We start from the raw sequence: 18,055 nt of genomic DNA, 5'->3' as shown, positions 1-18,055 counted from the left end.
GAACTGCAAACTCTGGAGTTCCCCGAGCTGTAATAGTGTCATGCTAACCACTGTGTCCATGGTGTCCAAAGTCAAAGCTACCAAGCTGCCATGGTGTCCAAAGTCAAAGATGACAAAATCTGGGATACTGAGAACAAAATAAAACTTCAGTCGCACCCATTTCCATAAGACAGTAAGATATAGGAGCAGATTTAGGCCATTTTGGCCAATCTAGTGTGCTGCACCATTTCATCATGGCTGATCCATTTTTCCTCTAAGCCCCAATCTCTTGCCTTCTCCCTATCATGCCCTGACCAAATAAGAATCTATCAACCTCTGATTTAAAGACTCAATCTCCATAGTTGCCTGTGGCAAAGAATTCTACAGATTTACCATGCTGGCTAAAGAAATTCCTCCTCATCTCCATTCTCAAAGGACACCCCTCAATTTTGAGGCTGTGTCCTCTGGTTCTAGACCCTCCCAACATAGGAAACATGCTTTCCACATCCACTCCTTCAAGGTCTTTCACCATTCAATAGGTTTCAATTATGTCACCACTCATTCTTCTGAAGTCCAGAACCATCATATGCTCTTCATATAACAAGCCGTTCAAATCTAGAATCATTTTCGTGAGCCTCCTTTGAAGCCTCTCCAGTGTCGGCACATCTTTTCTAAGATGAGGGGCCCAAACCTGCTCACAGTACTCTTAAGTGCTTTTATATTCTAGTCCTCTTGAAATGATTGCTAACATTGCATTTGCCTTCCTCACCACATACTCAACCTGCAAATTAATCTTTAGGGAATCCTGCATGATGATTCCCAAGTCCCTTTGCAACTCAATTTTTGGTATCATTTTCTCCATTTAGAGAATAATCAACCCTTTGATTTCTTTCACCAGTGCAAGACCATAAACTTCCCGGGACTGTATTCCATCTGCCATTTCTTTGCCAATTCTCCTAATTTTTCTAAGTCCTTCTGTAGTCTCTCTACTTCCTCAAAACTACTTGCCCTTCCACCTATTTCAGCCAAAGATTGGGCTGAGAGACCCAGAACTGAAACTTCCTTTCACAGAAATGTAATTCTCATCCCCTCCTGTCGTAACGTCCAAGCCTGACAGGGATTCTGGGTCTTGAGCGGTGTGTTTAAGGTGGTCACTTTTGGATTAGGATTTTTGAGTTGGTTGTAATGTCTCACAATCGGGCTTATTATCATTGGCAGATGTCATGAAATTTGCTTTGTGATAGCCAAGTTGTACAAGACAAAAAAAAGATTACTATAAGTTACAAGAAAAAACAAATAAATAGTGTGGAAGAGGAATAGTGAGGAAGTGTTCATGGACCGTTCAGAAAGCTGATGGCGGAGTGGAGAGCACTGTTCCTAAAACACTGAGTCTGGCTCTTCAGGCTGCTGTACCTCATTGGTAATGGTAGCAATGGGAAACTGGAATGTCCTGGATGGTGAGGGACCTCCTGGATTGAGGCACTGCCTTTTGAAGATGCCCACGATGGTGGGGAAGCTTGTGTCCACAGTGGATCTGGCTGAGTCTGCAGCCTGCACACCAGACGGTGATGCAATGAGTCTGAATGCTCTCCACACTCCATCGGTAGGAACCTGCTGGAGTCCTTGCCTAATCTCAGAGTCCGATTGAAGCATAGTTGCTGTCATGTCTTTTTTGTGATTGAGTATTATCTTCACTAAATGGAAATGACTGTGTGAGGACAAGTAGTAGTGGGATACAGGCTCCTCAAACCTGCCCTAGCATTCAGTAAGATCATCGAGTAGTCAATAACTAGACCAGCATTTTATAGAAACTCAATAACTAGACCAGCATCGGTGAGAGGGAAAAGGCATTCTCAATATTTGTGTTGAAACCCTGCATCAGGACAGTTCTTCCCCAAAACAAACGCTATTCAATCCCCTGAATGGATACCAGCATCTGCAATCTCTTTTGTGTTCAGTAAATTCATGGCTTTCCTATCCAATCCCCATCCCCAGGGTCCAAAGTTCTATCATCTAACCTTTGAATGTATCTTATGTTTGAGCAACTCCTCGTCATAATTGCAAACACTTAAAGCCCTTGGAGTGAAAGGAATTTCCCTTATCTCACTCCATTATCCCAAGACCACAGACCAGAAGGAAACAATAACCTCTCGACATCCTCTGCAACTGTTATAGAGGAGAGAGATTTAGGGTGATTTTACCCTCAATACCAACACTTGAAGGATAATTGTAATCTCCTACGCACCTGCCAGCAGTGCCCCAGCAGAACAAAGTGGAGGAAATATTGGAACTAATTGGAGCATAAATCGCAAAGATGCAGCAAAGCACAAGAGAATGGAGCTAATTGGAAAGATCTTTAAAAAGCTAGTACGAGCTTTGTATCTGCAGATGCTGGAAATCCGAGCACCATATGTAAGATATTGGAGGAACTCAGCAGGTCAGGCAGCATCTATGGAGGGAAATGAACAGTCAATGTTTTGGGCTGAGACCTTTCATCAGGACTGGAAAGGAAGGAGGGGGGCGGGTGGAAGAAGCCAGAATAAGAAGATTGGGGAGAGTGGAAGAAGCTGGTAAGCAGGTGAGGGGGAGGGTGAACTATGTAGCTGGAAGAGTTGAAGAAGTGGTGGACAGTAGACTATGGAAGAAAGGGGAGGAGGAGAACCAGTGGGATGTGATAGGCACCTGAGGAGAAGGGTGAAAGAGGATCCATAATGGGGAATGGAGGAGGGAGAAATTACCACAGTTTGGAGAAATCGAGATCCATGCCATGAAGTTGAAGACTACCCAGTCTGAGGTGTTGCTCCTCCAACTTGACTTTGGTCTCATCATGGCTGTCAAGCAAGTCATAACTGGAATTGGTCTCTTCAGTGCAGTGCTCAGTTAATTGAAATTCCTCCTCCTGTTTATTTTTCTTGGGAAGAGAACGGTCTGCACCCTCGACTTCCTTTATGAGTGCAATGAAATTTCCACTCAGGATGTCTAATATTAGCTGTTGGTGACCTGGGACAGGAAGCCAGCAAATGGTTTGAATGTCCCAATAACAGCCAGTGTTAACAATCACAGAGCTGGGAGTGGTATTGCAGTGTTTAGTAAACTTCAAATCAACCTGTGTGTGGTAACGCTTGCAGTGTTGGCAAGCTTCGATCGGTGAAGACACTCAGCTATCTCGCTCCGGCAGTTTCAGTGCAGCACCGTCGTCACTGATGTCCTTATCTCCTGTAGGAGCTGCAGAATTTTTTTGTGCCTCCACCATGGCTTGTGGGCAACGCTCCTATCCACTCCCAATCAACGCAGCACTGTATGGTTCTCATGGCAAGTGAACTCCCATCACTCTCCATCCCCACACCAACCCTCCGGCCTCAGATCACAATAAATTTCCAATAATTCACGATCTGACCGCTTAGAAATCCCATTGTACAACCTTCTGGTTTTATATCCAAGCTTGCTGGCTTTCCTTTTGCTCACTGTTCCCTCTCAGCGATGTCTCCCCGGCGCTGACCCCGTGCCGTCTCTCTGAAGTTGACACTGTACGATCATTGACTGTATGACATTGACTTTTATATACGTACTGATATGCATGAGTAGCGGTGTGGAGAAATATCTTTATCAAAGGAGGTGTAAGGCACTCCTTCCCTCTGGGTCACCCTTGGGAAAGGTGTTTAGCCAACCCCCCCCCCATTCCAGATCAGGGTCATGTGAAGCCAAGGGAACAGGTGGTGGATGGTCATATGAGCAGCCGGTGCATATCACAAGTCCTGGTTATGCGACCACTGACACCAGGCAGACAAACTATGAAGGGTTTTGATAACGGCTGGGGTCACCCATCTTGTAAAGACACTGCCCAGAAGGAGGCAATGGCAAACCACTTCTGTAGAAAAATTTGCCAAGAACAATACTGGTCATGGATAGAGAAAAGAATCAGATGAAAGGCAAATGGAAGTCCGTGATCTCTCAGTTCATAGGACACAGCAGATAATGATAATGCCAACAGATATGCAGTGGAAAGCTTGTCTTACATACTGTTCATATGGATCAAATCATTACACAGTGCACTGTGGCAGAACAAGGTAAAACAGTAACAAAGCGCAAAAACGTGTAGAAGTCCATTGTAAGTAAGCAATGAAATGCAAGATCATAACGAGGTAAATTGTGAGGTCAGGAGTCCACTTTATTGTTTGAGATGTCCATTTATAGTTCAAGAGTCTCGTTACAGTGAGCCAGAAGCTGCTCTTAAGGCTACTGGTACGTGATTTCATTTTTATGTTGTGGAGAATAGCCTTATTTGTTTTTCTTAGTTCTTTCAATGCAGCTCGAATGTTTAATCTCTTACTACGTGGAACATTATTTCAGCACAAATTTAACTGTACTCTCTCTCTCTGTTTGCAGAGTGCCTGGAGATATTGATGAAGTAAATGCACTGAAACTACAGGTTGATCAGTGGAGAATCCCAGACAATCTTGCTGACCCCCACATACCAGGTAAGGGCCTGCGTGTTGTCCACTCAAAAGATAATTCGGAACAGTCTCAAAGGGCTGAATGGCCTGCTCCTGTGTTGGTGTTTCCAGTAATTCCATGGTTTGTAAGTCTGGTAGACTTAAGAGATTCTGCAGCTGCTGGAAGAGTTATAATGCTGGAGGGACTCAGCAGGTCAGTCAGCATCTATGGAGAATTTTTTTGTATTTTATTTAGAGATGCACTGTAAAACTAACCTTTTGGGCCGTGCCACCTGGCAACCCCCTGATTTAATGATAGCCTAATCACAGGACAATTTTGCCTGATCAATTTACCTACCATCCAGTCCGTCTGTGGACTATGGGAGGAAACTGGAGCACCAAGAGGAAACCTACACGGTAACGGGGAAAACGTACAAACTCCTTAAAGGCAGCGGCAGGAATTGAACCTGGGTCACCTGTACTGTAAAGTGTTGTGCTAACCACTATGCTACCATACGAGCAGTCGACATTTTGGGGCTGGGACCCTTCACCAGGACTGGAAATGTCAACTATTCATTTCCCTTGGCAGATGCTGCCTGACCTGCTTGTGTGTGTTTGTCTGGTAGAGCTGTTGCAGGCTGCTCTCTGTAGCTCTTCTCATTACTCCAGTTATAGCCATTCTACTCTCTTTTTAGTCTGTTCTAGGCCGCTAAGATTTACCTGCACTGCACGTTCTCTGTAACCATTAACACTTTATTGCCTGCGCTCTTTTAAGCTCTGTTTTCCATAAGCTTGAAAGAGTACAGAGAAAATCTCCAAGGATGTTCCAGGACTGGAGGACCTGTGTTAGAGGGGGAAGTCTGATAGATCAGAATTTCATTCCCCAGAGTGTCGGAGAATGAGGGGCGTTGTTCTAGGCTTTCTCCCCCGAGGTTGGGTGAGTCTAGAACTGCATGTCATAGGTGTAGGGTGAAAGGTGAAATACTTATTGGGAGCTTGAGGGGAAATTTCTTCCCCCTTTGGGTGGTGCGAGTGTGGAATGAGCTGCCAGTGGAAGTGGTGGGATGCAGAGTTTCAGGAAAGTTTGGATAAGTACACAGGTGAGGTAGGTATGGAGGGCTATGGACCAGGTGCAGGCAGATGGAACTAAGCAGAAGGTTGCCACAGACTAGATGGACTGAAGGGCCTGTTCCTTTGTTATAGTGCTTTATGACTCTGTTTTCTCTTGTACGACCTCAGTGCACTTTTGTAATGAATGGATTTGATTGAACGGTATGCAAGGCAAGTTTTTCACTGTACCTTGGTATATGTGACAATAATTAACTAGCTTACTTGAGCATCTACTGAGGAACACTCAAATATTCCAATGGATATTGTCTACACCTCACCGCAGTGTTGATGCTGCATATTTGATGCACAAGAGCCCTCTTGTGGTGGGTATTGATACTGCATGGTATTGTATGATTAAACTTCCTGATCCATTTGCTCTGATGTAATTCCCTGTGCCTCTCTCCACAAATGCACCCTGAGCTGTTGAGTACTTCCAATATTTGATTTTCACACCTGGTTCCTGCCATGTTTTACCCACTCCATTAGCAAATTGTTAAATGTCTTCGTATCAGCTGTTCAGAGGTTGAATCTCATGCAGAGCAGGACAAGAGGTGAAGATGAATTCGGCGAGATCTGGTGGTTAGTTCACAGGGACAGAAGTGCCTCTGATTATAACAGCCCTATCGGTTCGCCTGTGTCGTTCAGGAAAGGGATCCTGCTGATCGTATGCGTTTACCTTGTAAAAGTGCTTTACTTGCAAATGCAGGTCCAAAGTTTGAGGCTCGATTTCTTTCAGTCTGAGATTCTGAATACAGACCCGGAGGAGGTTTGTCCCGGGGTCACTACGCTTCTGGAGCTAATATGGCATGCCCGCAACTTACTAAATCCAACCTGTACATCTTTGGGATGTGGGAGGAAACTGGAGCATCCGGAGGAAACCCGCGTGGCCACAGGAAGAACGTCTAAACTCCTGACAGGCAGCAGCGGGAATTGAACCCTGGTCTTACTGTAAAACTGTGAAGCTGCTGTGCCACCTTCATTGGCAGCTGGCTAACCACTCCCAGTGTGGTCTCCGGTTTCTTAGGAGGGGGAAGGAATTCCTTTCCAGCTTAACGGTGGGGGGGGGGGCATGTTGAGAGCAGAGATGGTGATAAGTCATTCTAAGGTAAGGTAACTCACTCAGCAAGGGCACCAGCTATTTCCCCTCAGCAGTGGCCCAAGAGATTCTGCAGATGCTGGAAATCCAGAGCAGCACCCAAAAAATGCTGGAAGAATTCAGCAGGTCAGGCAGCATCTAGGGAGAAGAATAAATGGTTGACATTTTGAGCTGAGACCTTCATCAAGACTCAGCTCAGGAAAAGCTGCAGAGTAAAGGCAGCGTCCATCATTGAGGACCCACACCGCCCAGTTCTCGGTATTACCATCACAGAAGAGGTAAAAGAACCTAAAGATGCACATTCAACATTTTAGGAACAGATTCTTTCCCTCTGCCATCAGATTTCTGACCAGTCCATGAACCCATGAGCACTATCTCACTATTTTTCCTCTTTTTTTTAAACTATTTATTTAATGTTATAGTTTATTGTAATTCAGAATTGGGCTTATTATCACCGTCATGTGTCGTGAAATTTGGTAACTTAGCAGTAGCAGTTCAATGCAATACATAATATAGAAAAAGAAAATAATTATAAATGAAAAAGTAAATCAATTACAGTTATGTATATTGAATAGATTAAAAACTGTGCCAAAAACCCCCAGAAGTAATATATATTAAAAAAAAGTGAGGTAGTGTTCACGGGTTCAATGTCCATTTAGGAATCAGATGGCAGAGGAAAAGAAGCTGTTCCTGAATCGCTGAGTGTGTGCCTTCAGGCTTCTGTACATGATGGTAACAGTGAGAAAAGGGCATGCTCTAGGTGTTGGAGGTCTTTAATAATGGACGCTGCCTTTCTGAGACACCGCTCCTTTAAGATGGCCTGGGTACTTTTTGGACTAGTGCCCAAGATGGAGCTGACTAGATTTACAACCCTCTGCAGCTTCTTTTGATCTGGCGCAGAAGCCCCCCCCGCAAACCAGACAGTGATGCAGCCTGTCAGAATGCTCTTCACGGTGCATCTATAGAAGTTCTTGAGTGTATTTGTTGACGTGCCAAATCTCTTCAAACCACTAATGAAGTATAATATGTTTTGTGTATCGCACTGCACTGCTGTCACCAAACAAAAATTTGCGATACACATCAGCACAGTAGCGTAGTGGTTAGCCCAACACTTCATCCTGGGTTCAATTCCTGCCACTGCCTGTAAAGAGATTGTACATTCTCCCTGCGACCACGTCAGTTTCCTCCGGGTGCTCCGGTTCCTCCCACTCTCCAAAGACTTACTGGTTGGTAGGTTAATTGGTCATTGTAAATTGTCCTGTGACTAGGCTTGGGTTAAATCGGGGGTTGCTGGGCAGCACGGCTTGAAGGGCTGGAAGGGCCTATTCCACGGAGTATCTCAATAAATAATAAACCTGATCCTGATGGATCTCTGCCTGAAGTGCAAACTGTTGATTCCTCCCCATAGATGCTACCTGACCTGCTGAGTTCCTCCAGAATTTTGTGTGTGTGTGTGAGAGAGAGAGACTCTAGACTATTCTTTACCATCCTAATCATTGATCTTGCAGCAAAGCGTTTGTATACACCAGCACATCTGCAGAAAAGTAGAGAGAACTAGAGAGAAGTTTGTCAGCATATGCTTTAACATTGAGTTTATGGATGAAATTAAAGTGGAGGGCTTTGAGGGAGGGAAAAGTTAGTTCCCAAACTTCTTTTATGCCACGTGCCGATGCCATTAAGTCAAGCAGTCCATGGGCCCCAGGTTGGGAATCCCTGTGTTAGATTGATCTTGGAATTGGTTAAAAGGTTTGCACAACATCATGGGCCAAACAGCCTGCCCTGTGCTGTAATGGTCCCTGGTCTGTGTATAAGTAGGTGAGGTGGAGGTACAATGAAAGAATTGCTTGGAGCAGCATCACAAGCACATAGATACTGACAACACACAGAACACAGACATTTATGAAAATGATGATGCAAAACAAGACTTAAGTGCAAAAAATAACCCCACGATCAGAGACTAGTCCATCATAATGCTTCATAGTGTTCCATTGTCATGAGGGGAGGTGCTGTGGAAATGAGCTTCCTCCTTCCTCCCTCCCATCCAGTACCCGTTTTTGTGAAAAGACTCTTCAGGATCAAAATAGTTTTGGCACTCGTAATTCCCCGTCCCAAAGATGTGTGCGTGGTTAGATAAATTGGCTGCCGTATGTTACCCCGGTGTGTAGTTGACTGGTAGTGTCTTGGGGAGAATTGATGGGAATACAGGGGGGAAATTGGATTACCTATTGTAGGATTAGTCTAAATCAGGGGTTTCCAACCTGGGGTCCATGGACCCCTCTGTTAGTAGTATGGGTCCATATGATAAAAAAGGTTGGGAACCCCTGATCTAAGTGGTTGGCACTGACTCAGTGGGCTGAAGGGCTTGGTTTCATGCAATGTCTTTATGACAGTCTAATGAACCATAAAAGATCAAACTAAGTGTATTATCAAAGTATATCAGTTACCATATACTACTTTGAGGATCATGTACTTGCAGGCATTTATAAGGGAAAAAATACAATTGAATTTTATGAAAAACAATATATAAACGCAAACAGTGTGCAAAAGGAGACAAACTGTACAAATAAAATAAAACTGAGAACATGAGTTGTAAAGAGTCCTTGACGATCAGTCCGTAGGTCGTAGAATTAATTCAGAGTAATGGTGATTGTGGTTAACCACAGAAATACAGGAGCCTGATGGTTGAGGGGTAATAACTGTTCCTGAACCTGTGGTGTGGGACCTAAGGGTCCTGTACTTTCTGCCCGATGGTAGTAGTGAGAAGAGGACATGCCCTGTATGGTGGGGGTTCTTGACGATGGATGATACTTTCTTGGGGCAGTGTTCCTTGTAGATGTGCTCAGTGGTGAGGAGGGTTTTACCTGTGTGATGGACTGGGCTGTATCGATCACTGTTTGTGCACTTTTCCATTCCTGGGCCTTGGCGTTTCCGTACCAGGCTGTGATGTGACCAGTTAGGATTCTCTCCTCTGTACATCCATAGAAGATTGGCAAAGGTTTTGGTGACATGCCAGAACTATTTTTTTTTTGGCATTATTTGGTTACATCTGTGTAATTTCTAAGAAGGTGTAGATGCTGTCATGTGGGCACTTGCATACTGGTCTCACGACAGACCCCTGATAAGGTAACTTCAAGAAATTTCAACTTTGAGAGAAAACGTAACCAAAATGGTATTTAACGGTAAGTGTTCCTTTTCTCGTAGTTCCCGTTCACCAGCCAGATGGTGAGTGGCCTTTTCTCATTGTGTGTGTTTCTTTTGTCACTCTCCTCTACAGCCTCCCTGCTCAAGCTGTGGTACCGTGAGCTGGAGGAGCCTCTGATCCCACAGAAGTTCTACCCACAGTGCGTCAACAACTACGAGAATCCCGAGGCTGCTGTCGCTGTCGTCGCCTCTCTGCCGGAAATAAATCGCCTTGTCCTTGGTTACCTCATCCACTTTCTCCAGGTGTGTGTGTAAACCCTCCCAATAACCGGGGCAGAGCTTGCAACTGAAAATCCAAAACAGTGGGGGGTGGGTTCACTGGAATCAATCAACATAGAGAGGTCATTTGCTGATGCATTTCCAAATGGGGGTGGACAGTCAATACCATCTGCTAAGTTTCTTCCAGAAGGGACAATTGCCTTTTATGGTGGGTCTGACTGGGAAGCTGACTCATAGAGCAAGCCACTGGGTATATTCAAAGCGGAGTTTAAAGGGTTCTTGATTAGTCGGGGCGTCAAAGGTTGCGGGGAGAGGGCAGAAGAATGGGATTGAGAGGAAAAATAAATCAGCCATGATGGAGCAGAATTGATGGGCTGATTGGCCTAATTCTGCTCCTTTGCATTATGGGTTTATTTTATAATGGACCAAATGGCCTGGTTCATGGACCCAATCACAACAAATAGTCACATGAAGGGGCAGAGGGAGATCTGATTATTTAAAAGGGAGGGGGGGTGTTCACTTTATTTAGATACAGCATGGTGACAGGCCTTTCCCAGCCCAAAAAGGCCGCTCTGCCTCGTTACACCCATGTGACCAATTAACCATATGGTGGAAACCCATACAGTCACGGGCAGAACGTACAAGCTCCTTACAGACAGCGGCGGGAATCGAACCCAGGTCGCTGGCACTGTGATAGTGTTACGTTAACTGCTACACTACCATGCTGTTTACTAGACTTTGGAAAGTAAAGATGTAGAGGAGTGCCTATATAGAAAGGGGAGGGGCTGTGGCTTCCAAATGACCTGAATGAGCAAATTAACCTTTAATGCAGTTTTTCAACCAGTTCAAACATTTCTTTTTATATTCATTTAAGAGATTTGGGCATCACAGGCTGAGCCAGCGTTTAAGATAAAACACAAGAGCACAGTACAGACCCTTCGGCCTATCATGTTATGCTGAACTTTGAACCTACTAACTCGTCTCCATTTTCCTAGCATCCATATGCCTAAGAGTCTTTTAACTGCCCCTGATATATCTGCCTCTACATCTGCTGATGTATTCCACGCACCTACCATTCCCGGCGTGTGTAAAAAAAAAATACCTCTGACATCCCCCCCGCCCCCACTAACTTTCCTCCAATCACCTTAAAATTATGCCCCCCCTTGTGTAAGCCATTTTTGCCCTGGAAAAAAGTCTGGCCGTCCAGTCAATCCGTGCCTCTTATTATACATCTCTATCATGTCATCTTTCATCCTCCTTCACTCCAAAAGGAAAAGCCCTAGCTGCTCAACCTCTCTTCAGAAGACACACTCTCTAATCCAGGCAGCATCCTGGTTAGTCTCCTCCGCACGTTCTGTAAATCTTCCACTTCCTTCATGGAATGAAGTGAACAGAACTAAACACAATATTCCAGGTGTGAAATTAGGTGTTTAATTGCCCGTCCCTGACTGACCTTCAGAGGAGAGTGGTGAGTTGTCAAACCACTATGCAGTCCTTGAGGCATGGGCAATAGGCACAATACCACTAGCGAGGGAGTTCCAGAGTCCCTCCCTCCGTCAGTGACAGATTTCCAAGTCAGGATGGCGTGTGGCCTGGAAGGCAGCTTCCTGGTGGTGGTGTACCCCGTGCTTTCATTGACTTGGCCTTCACAAGTGGTGGAAAGGATGTTTAACATGTTATTTTATACTGCCAGCTGTAAGATATGGGTTTGATTCCTGATGATGTTTGCTGTCTGGGTCTCTCCTTGACAGAGTTTGGTGGGGGGGGGGGGGGAGTGGACCGGAGAAGAGTCTCATTGAAGCCTACTGGATACTGAAAGGCTGGGGAAGAGTGGAGATAGAGAGAATGATTTGAGGGCGAGTCTAGGATCTGAGGGCATGGCATCTGAATAAAACAATGTCCTTTTAGGACAGAGGAACAGAGGGACTGCTTCAGCCAGAGGGTGGTGAATCCAAGTCACTGGGTGTACAGTATTTAAGGCTGAGATGGATAGGCTCTTGAGTGGCAGAGGGATTTGGGGTTATGGAGAGAAGGTGGGAGAATGAGGTTGAGAAAAAATAATCAGCCATAATTGAATGGAGGGGCAAACTCGATGGCTGAATGGCCTGATTTTGTTCCTTATCTTACGGACTTGGTACATGTTGGATGGAAGATTGGTGTACGTTCCCTAGAGAAACTGAAGGTGAGCTATCTGTCGAGATTTCTGGATGGTGGGTTATTTGGGGTGGCACGGTAGTGTGCTGGCTAGCACAATCGTTTTACAGTGCTGGAGATCACCAAGCAGGGTTGACTTCCTGCTGATGTCTGTGAGGAGTTTAATCATTCTCCCACGTTTCAAAGCCGTATGGGTTAGGGTTAGTGAGTTGTGGCCATGTTGTGTTGATGCCAGGGGAGTGCTGACACTCCTGTCTGTCCTCAGCACAATCCTCGCTGATTTCGTTTGGGGCACATGACGCATTTCACTGCATGTTTCGCCGAACACATGACAAATCAGGCTAACCTTACAAGAAGCTGTTACAAACATGTGTCTCTCGCTTCAGATCTTTGCACAGCCAGTTAACGTGAGCAAAACCAAGATGGATGTCAACAACCTCGCCATGGTGATGGCCCCAAACTGCTTGCGCTGCCAGTCCGACGACCCGCGAGTTATTTTTGAGAACACGCGGAAGGAGATGTCCTTCATTCGTCTGCTGATCGTCCACCTGGACACCAGCTTCGTCAAAGCTGACCTGTGAGAAGCAGGCAGGACACCAGCAGTAAATCAGCATGCCTGTCAGTGTTGGGCGGTCCCTTCCACGAGTGGTGCATGTGTTTGTTTTTCCCTTCGCTCGACCTTCCCCTCTCCCTTTAGAATAATTTCCCTCAGTAACAATGGCTGGACAATCATCGTAAGCACAAATATTGCCTCTAATTGCAACCCAGGGCTTGCAGCACAGTCCAATGCCTTAGTGCTGTTGACTCCTGGTTCCAGTTCCCTGAGTACACGATGAAAGTTCGAATCCGAGAAGAGTCTGGGGGTGGAGGAACACTGTGTCCAAGGCGTTGAACATTGAGTTAATTACCTAAAATCCTAAACTTGAGAACTTTCAGTCCATGTGCAAGTTAATTTATTTCTCCACAGCTCAGAATTTAAAAGGTGCCTTGTTCTTGGAGAAAACCGGACCAAGATTTGGATTGGATTGGAAGGGTTTCTTCAAAACTGTAAACAACAGAGGTGTTTCAGTCTTCAGAGGGACAAGAGTGAAACACCACTGCACTTTTGAGGAAGGGTTACGGGGAAGGTGATTAGTGGACATGGGGAGACCACCCTATTTTGACATACAACCAGGAGACAAGAGGGGAGTCTGTGCAAACGTGACAGGTTTGAAAGAAAGAAAAACACTGTTTTAACTGGGATTGTCTCTCTATTTTTAAAAAGTGAGATAAATAAAAGAAACTCAGGATCCCAGATTAAAATCTCAAAATAGATGTTTACTTCCACTGGAGAGAAAAGTAGAACAACTGTTACAAAATGTTTCAGATACTGCCTTGTGGGGGGGGGGGGGGGATGCTGAATTCTTCCATTAATCTTGATGGAGGATGATAAATTTCCTCAATTTTAAATCCCTTTGCAAGATCTTAATCTGGGTTTCATGATGGTACACAATAGGTAGAGCGTGTGTGTGTCTAAGTGCGCATGAGCATACATTCTTTTTTATTCTATTGATTTGGCCTTGTTTTTTGTCTGATTCAATCCCAACAGGGGTTCCCCTATTTAAAGAGTTTGTTTAATTATGTTGTCAGACCGTTATCAGGTCCTGGTTTTCATCCAGAGCACGAGTCCCTTCCCAGTTGACTGAAAAGTGGTCCTTAAATTAGCAATAGTATTCATTTTAAATCTTTATCTTCAAAGCACTGGCTGATAACTTCAGTTCATGTTTTTCCTCGTCCTTCGTTTGGAAAGCAGACGAAATACGTTGCCTTATTGTCAACAGATGTATTGCTTTAACCTTTCCTTAATAATCGGTCTCAAAACCCACAGGAGGCTTCACCCTATATGATTGCAGATCCTGTGTCAAGAACTTTAAGGAAATAAAAACACACTAGGGGGATGCAAAATATTCTGTGAAAATTGTGAGTCCTTATAGTGACATTCAAATCGTATTTACTACTTAAGGCAAAAAAAGTACTGGCCCAGTAAACATGGGCATTTGATCTCAGAGGTGAGAGTATCAGTCTTTAAGTTCTTGGAGTTTAATTTTTGTTATTTCATACTGAATTAATTTATATTTTGTAAAACATATATCTTCATTTAGAATCTGTGCTCATAATTTGTTCAAGGATGAGCAAAAATTGCTTGTCTAGGATCTTGAAAGGGACTTTCTGTTTAAAGGTTATCACTGCTTTTGGCATTGTGACTTTAAGGAGGTGTGGAAGAAAGCTTTCTCCCCTCATTCTCTCCATTTCTGGGTTAGGGGAACTGGGGGGGGGGGGGTAGCTATGTACAAATAAACCACACGCACCTGTGCTGCAGCTGAGTCAAGTTTTGAGAAAAGGCAAGCATTTTTATCCCATGGGGGTTATGACCACTTCTAGAGTCTGTTCTTTCTCCCCACTTCCTCCATTACAGCTGCTGAACTAAATTTATTTTGTAGCATTTTTGCCTGTGTGAGGGACGCTTTGGGAGGGTGGGGTAAGAGGTCAGGATAAAGGCTGGAGGCTTCCTCTGTTGGCTCTCACTGTTTTCTTCCTATTTACACAGTTTGGCAGTGCTTTGAAAGTGACGTGCAAACCTCTTCAGAGATTGCAACTCTTGAACTGAGTTGCTGATTGGTGTGAGATTAAACACAACATTTCATTTAAGACAAATCTGTTGTGAGAGTTTCTGATTACACTCCCTTATAAACGAGGAAAAGGGATCTGTTTCTCTCCAGTATTTGAAAAGAGCAAATTAAATACAAACTCTTTCTGCTCCTCGTTAGCTGCTTGTACAGAATGACTTTAATTCAGTTATCTTTGCTGTGGCTTGGTCTTTTGGCAGCTGATTAAATTTTATGGTTAGGAAGTGGTTTCTTGCTGGATTGTCTGCACCCAATGTCTAGACATGTGCCAATGAACTCCCCTTCCCTCTCCTTGTGCTACAAGGTGTGGAGTGTTAACATGGCTGCAATTCTGTTCTGATTCCAAGGCAGCGCTCTCTAAATTCGAACATTAAAGCTCTTCAAAATAGTTCACACGTGAGATTAATCACGTGAGTTCACGTGTGAACTATTTTGAAGAGCTTTAATGTTGCATTGCTTTTACGGAATTCACAAATCATCCATGTTGGAAATATTTAAAAGTTAGATGGAACGTTTCCCTGTACACTGCAAACTTTCTCTTTCTTCTTTGGATCTGCTGTCTGAAGGAGATGAAAGGAATGTGAGATGGCTTCTGTACTTCGGGCTGGAATCAGGGACTTCCCTGGAAGTGTATTCAGTCACTTGACTGCAGGGGTTGATACTTCATTCTGTTGCCTTCCATTGCTAGGTTGGGATATTCAGTGTGGGGCTCTCAGTTCCTGTTCAGATTTCCTGGAGCGATCAGCTCCTGCAGGAGGGTATGGTTCTGCAGCGGTTTAGAGGAAGTGGTGAGAGGGGAGAGTTCCCATTCCGAAGATGGTTCTTCCAACCATTACCTCACTGCCTGACTTTCCTGATGTGTAAGACTCCTTTCTCTTCCTGGTCATCGTGTTTACACAGGCGACACGAGTTCTCCCCCCCACCCCCCAATTTTGCTTTGCCTAAGACCCTGAGCTCGATGTAAATGAAGCCCAAAGAACAGGGACAACTTGGGTCTGACCATTTCTTATATATTATACTGAAGAAAAGATGGGCTTGACTTCTAGGATTGATCCTCGGTCAACAGACTAGCCTGGTGAAACACCGAGTCTTTAATCTGGATAGACCCTCTCTGTCTTTCTCCACCCACCATTGAATCTGCAAAGTCCTTTAACTCTTTCCTGCCCATACCCCATTCTCCCTCCTGGATTCTCACTATGTCCAAGGTCAATACTCACCTTGGCAGCTGTCCAACCGGTGGTGGCAACTGGCCCCAAGGAGCCCCTGTCTGTAAAAATGTATAAGAGGATCAAAGCCAAATAGATATTTTTACCCACACTGCAGCTTGCTTTGTGTATTTTCCACTGATATTTATATTGCAAATGCATTACTGTCCAAAATGTACTTTACAACATCCCACATCGCAGTGATCCTTTGAATCCTTTGTAAAACCTTATGGCTAGCCTTGTTATCAGAAGGGAGTTATTTTCTTCTCCTCCTGTGCAACCTCTAGCTTTATCTAGTTGCAGTTTGCCTTCCCCTGCCAGAGGAATGCTGCCCTTTTCAGGGTCAGCCGGTGACCGAGGCTGCTGTTCCTCCAGTTCTCCCGCTGTTCAAGCTGCAGGTCTGGTTGGTGACCTCCCCCACCCGTCACCAGCCCTGGATGCCCTGTGTCCTGAGAAGACTTCCTCAAATTTGTTCTCCATACTCGGTGAAAAGATAGCCCCGTGGTTATCTCGTATTATGGGCTACAATAGCTTATCTGAGCCAACAGAGCCACCCGACTCTGTAGCAACGGCAAGCAGGAGTTGTAGTTCCCCTGGGCTCTTGAGAGCAGCAACGCGAACCTTCCCACCCGTGCATCCTCTGCACCGGTCCCTGGCATGGTCACACTCTCGCACGGGCATGAAGTTCGTTTCAGACTGGATGTGGTACCCCAAAGCCTTGGAGGCTATCAAGCTCCTCATCCAATCTAGGCCAATCGAAAAGTTGCATAAGAAGTTAACATCCTCAAAGAAACAATACCCCTGTAGCAGGGGAAGGGAAAGTGTCTCAACCTAACTTATGTCCATTGAAAAGGCCCATTTATGGGAACTAAATGGAGTTTATTAACCAGCCAGTGTCGTAGTGCCTTGCAGGGGCGAGGAAGGTTCTTATTTGCTCTTTTAGTTAATTTTTTTCCCTGTCCTCTTTGGTTGCCATTTGCATAGTTAGAATTATGACTGAATAAACTGCCTGTGATGTGAAGTTACCATCGACGATACATTAACAGGAATTTGTATCAATGTTTTGGGCCCACAAGCACCATACAGCACAATTTCAGCTCTTTTTTTTGTAAATAGATTTTTGTTGGCATCTGAGCATAATGATAAAATACTAAGGAATACTTAGTGATAGGAACATCTGCAAAAATGTAAACGTGCAAAGATGCCAGCGACTTCACAAAGTTAAACCTCAGAATATCAAGGTAACGAGAAAACAGGTGCAATATCCTGGTTTTTCCTCATTTCCCAGGACTTCACTAAAGTGACATTTATACAGGTTGAAGAGACGTTGAAAAGCTCTAAGCTCAAAATAATTGGGTAAGGGACTTGCCACAGTGTGTTGAATGGAGTAAACCTTAAAGAAAGCAGAACCAAATATATAACCACTTTTGATTGTGCTCTTTTTTTTTGTACATGGTTTCTGAACTGTTTTAAATAAGCATTAGCATTACTGTGCAAAATGTGTTGTAAACTTCCCTGTAAACGTTGCTGTTTGTTCTATTTTTAATGGGTTTGTTGCACTTAGCCTCGCCCTTTATACTGTGATATGTTAAAGCTTTTTGGACAGGTTGTATAAAAGCAGAATTTTTTTTTGTGTACACTGGATGTTTCTTTGCAAAGAGAACTGTAAATAAAAGCTGCAAGATTCTGACATACAATGGTCTCAAGTTCTTGTGGTTCATTTTGTTAAAGGTTTGCTCTTGGGTACCTGTTTTCACAGTGGGAGCCGTGGATGAAATGCCCAAGAGTGGAAAAGGCTAAGTGTTGGATACAGACCAGTCTTACTTCTGTTATGCCACTGGCATTTAGGGCAGCAGTGAAGGCCCTGGCGGTGTTCCGGGCTTCCTTCATGCCAGCAGTTTCCTCTCGGTTTTCACTTATGTCAGTTATGTCATTTCCAGCTGCAGACTCAGGGACACCATCGCACTCAGATTTATAACGATTCCTCATTGC

General features: G+C 44.5%; 1 protein-coding gene across 5 annotated transcripts in view; it reads left to right on the top strand.

Moving 5' to 3' along the window:
* LOC132399937 (rho GTPase-activating protein 39-like) overlaps positions 1-17,760 on the top strand; it is a 204,067-nt gene extending 186,307 nt beyond the window's left edge. For all 5 annotated transcript variants that reach the window (XM_059980892.1, XM_059980896.1, XM_059980893.1 and 2 more), the window contains 3 exons: positions 4,366-4,457; positions 9,893-10,062; positions 12,579-17,760. In XM_059980892.1, coding sequence (XP_059836875.1) covers positions 4,366-4,457; positions 9,893-10,062; positions 12,579-12,773 — 457 coding nt within the window. In that variant the 3' untranslated portion in view covers positions 12,774-17,760. The remainder of the gene's footprint in view (positions 1-4,365; positions 4,458-9,892; positions 10,063-12,578) is intronic.
* The last annotated feature ends 295 nt before the right edge of the window (positions 17,761-18,055 follow it).

The sequence above is a fragment of the Hypanus sabinus genome, chromosome 9 (genome assembly GCF_030144855.1).
Source record: "Hypanus sabinus isolate sHypSab1 chromosome 9, sHypSab1.hap1, whole genome shotgun sequence".
Taxonomy (NCBI): Eukaryota; Metazoa; Chordata; class Chondrichthyes; order Myliobatiformes; family Dasyatidae; genus Hypanus; species Hypanus sabinus.
This window is presented reverse-complemented; position numbering and strand designations above follow the sequence as displayed.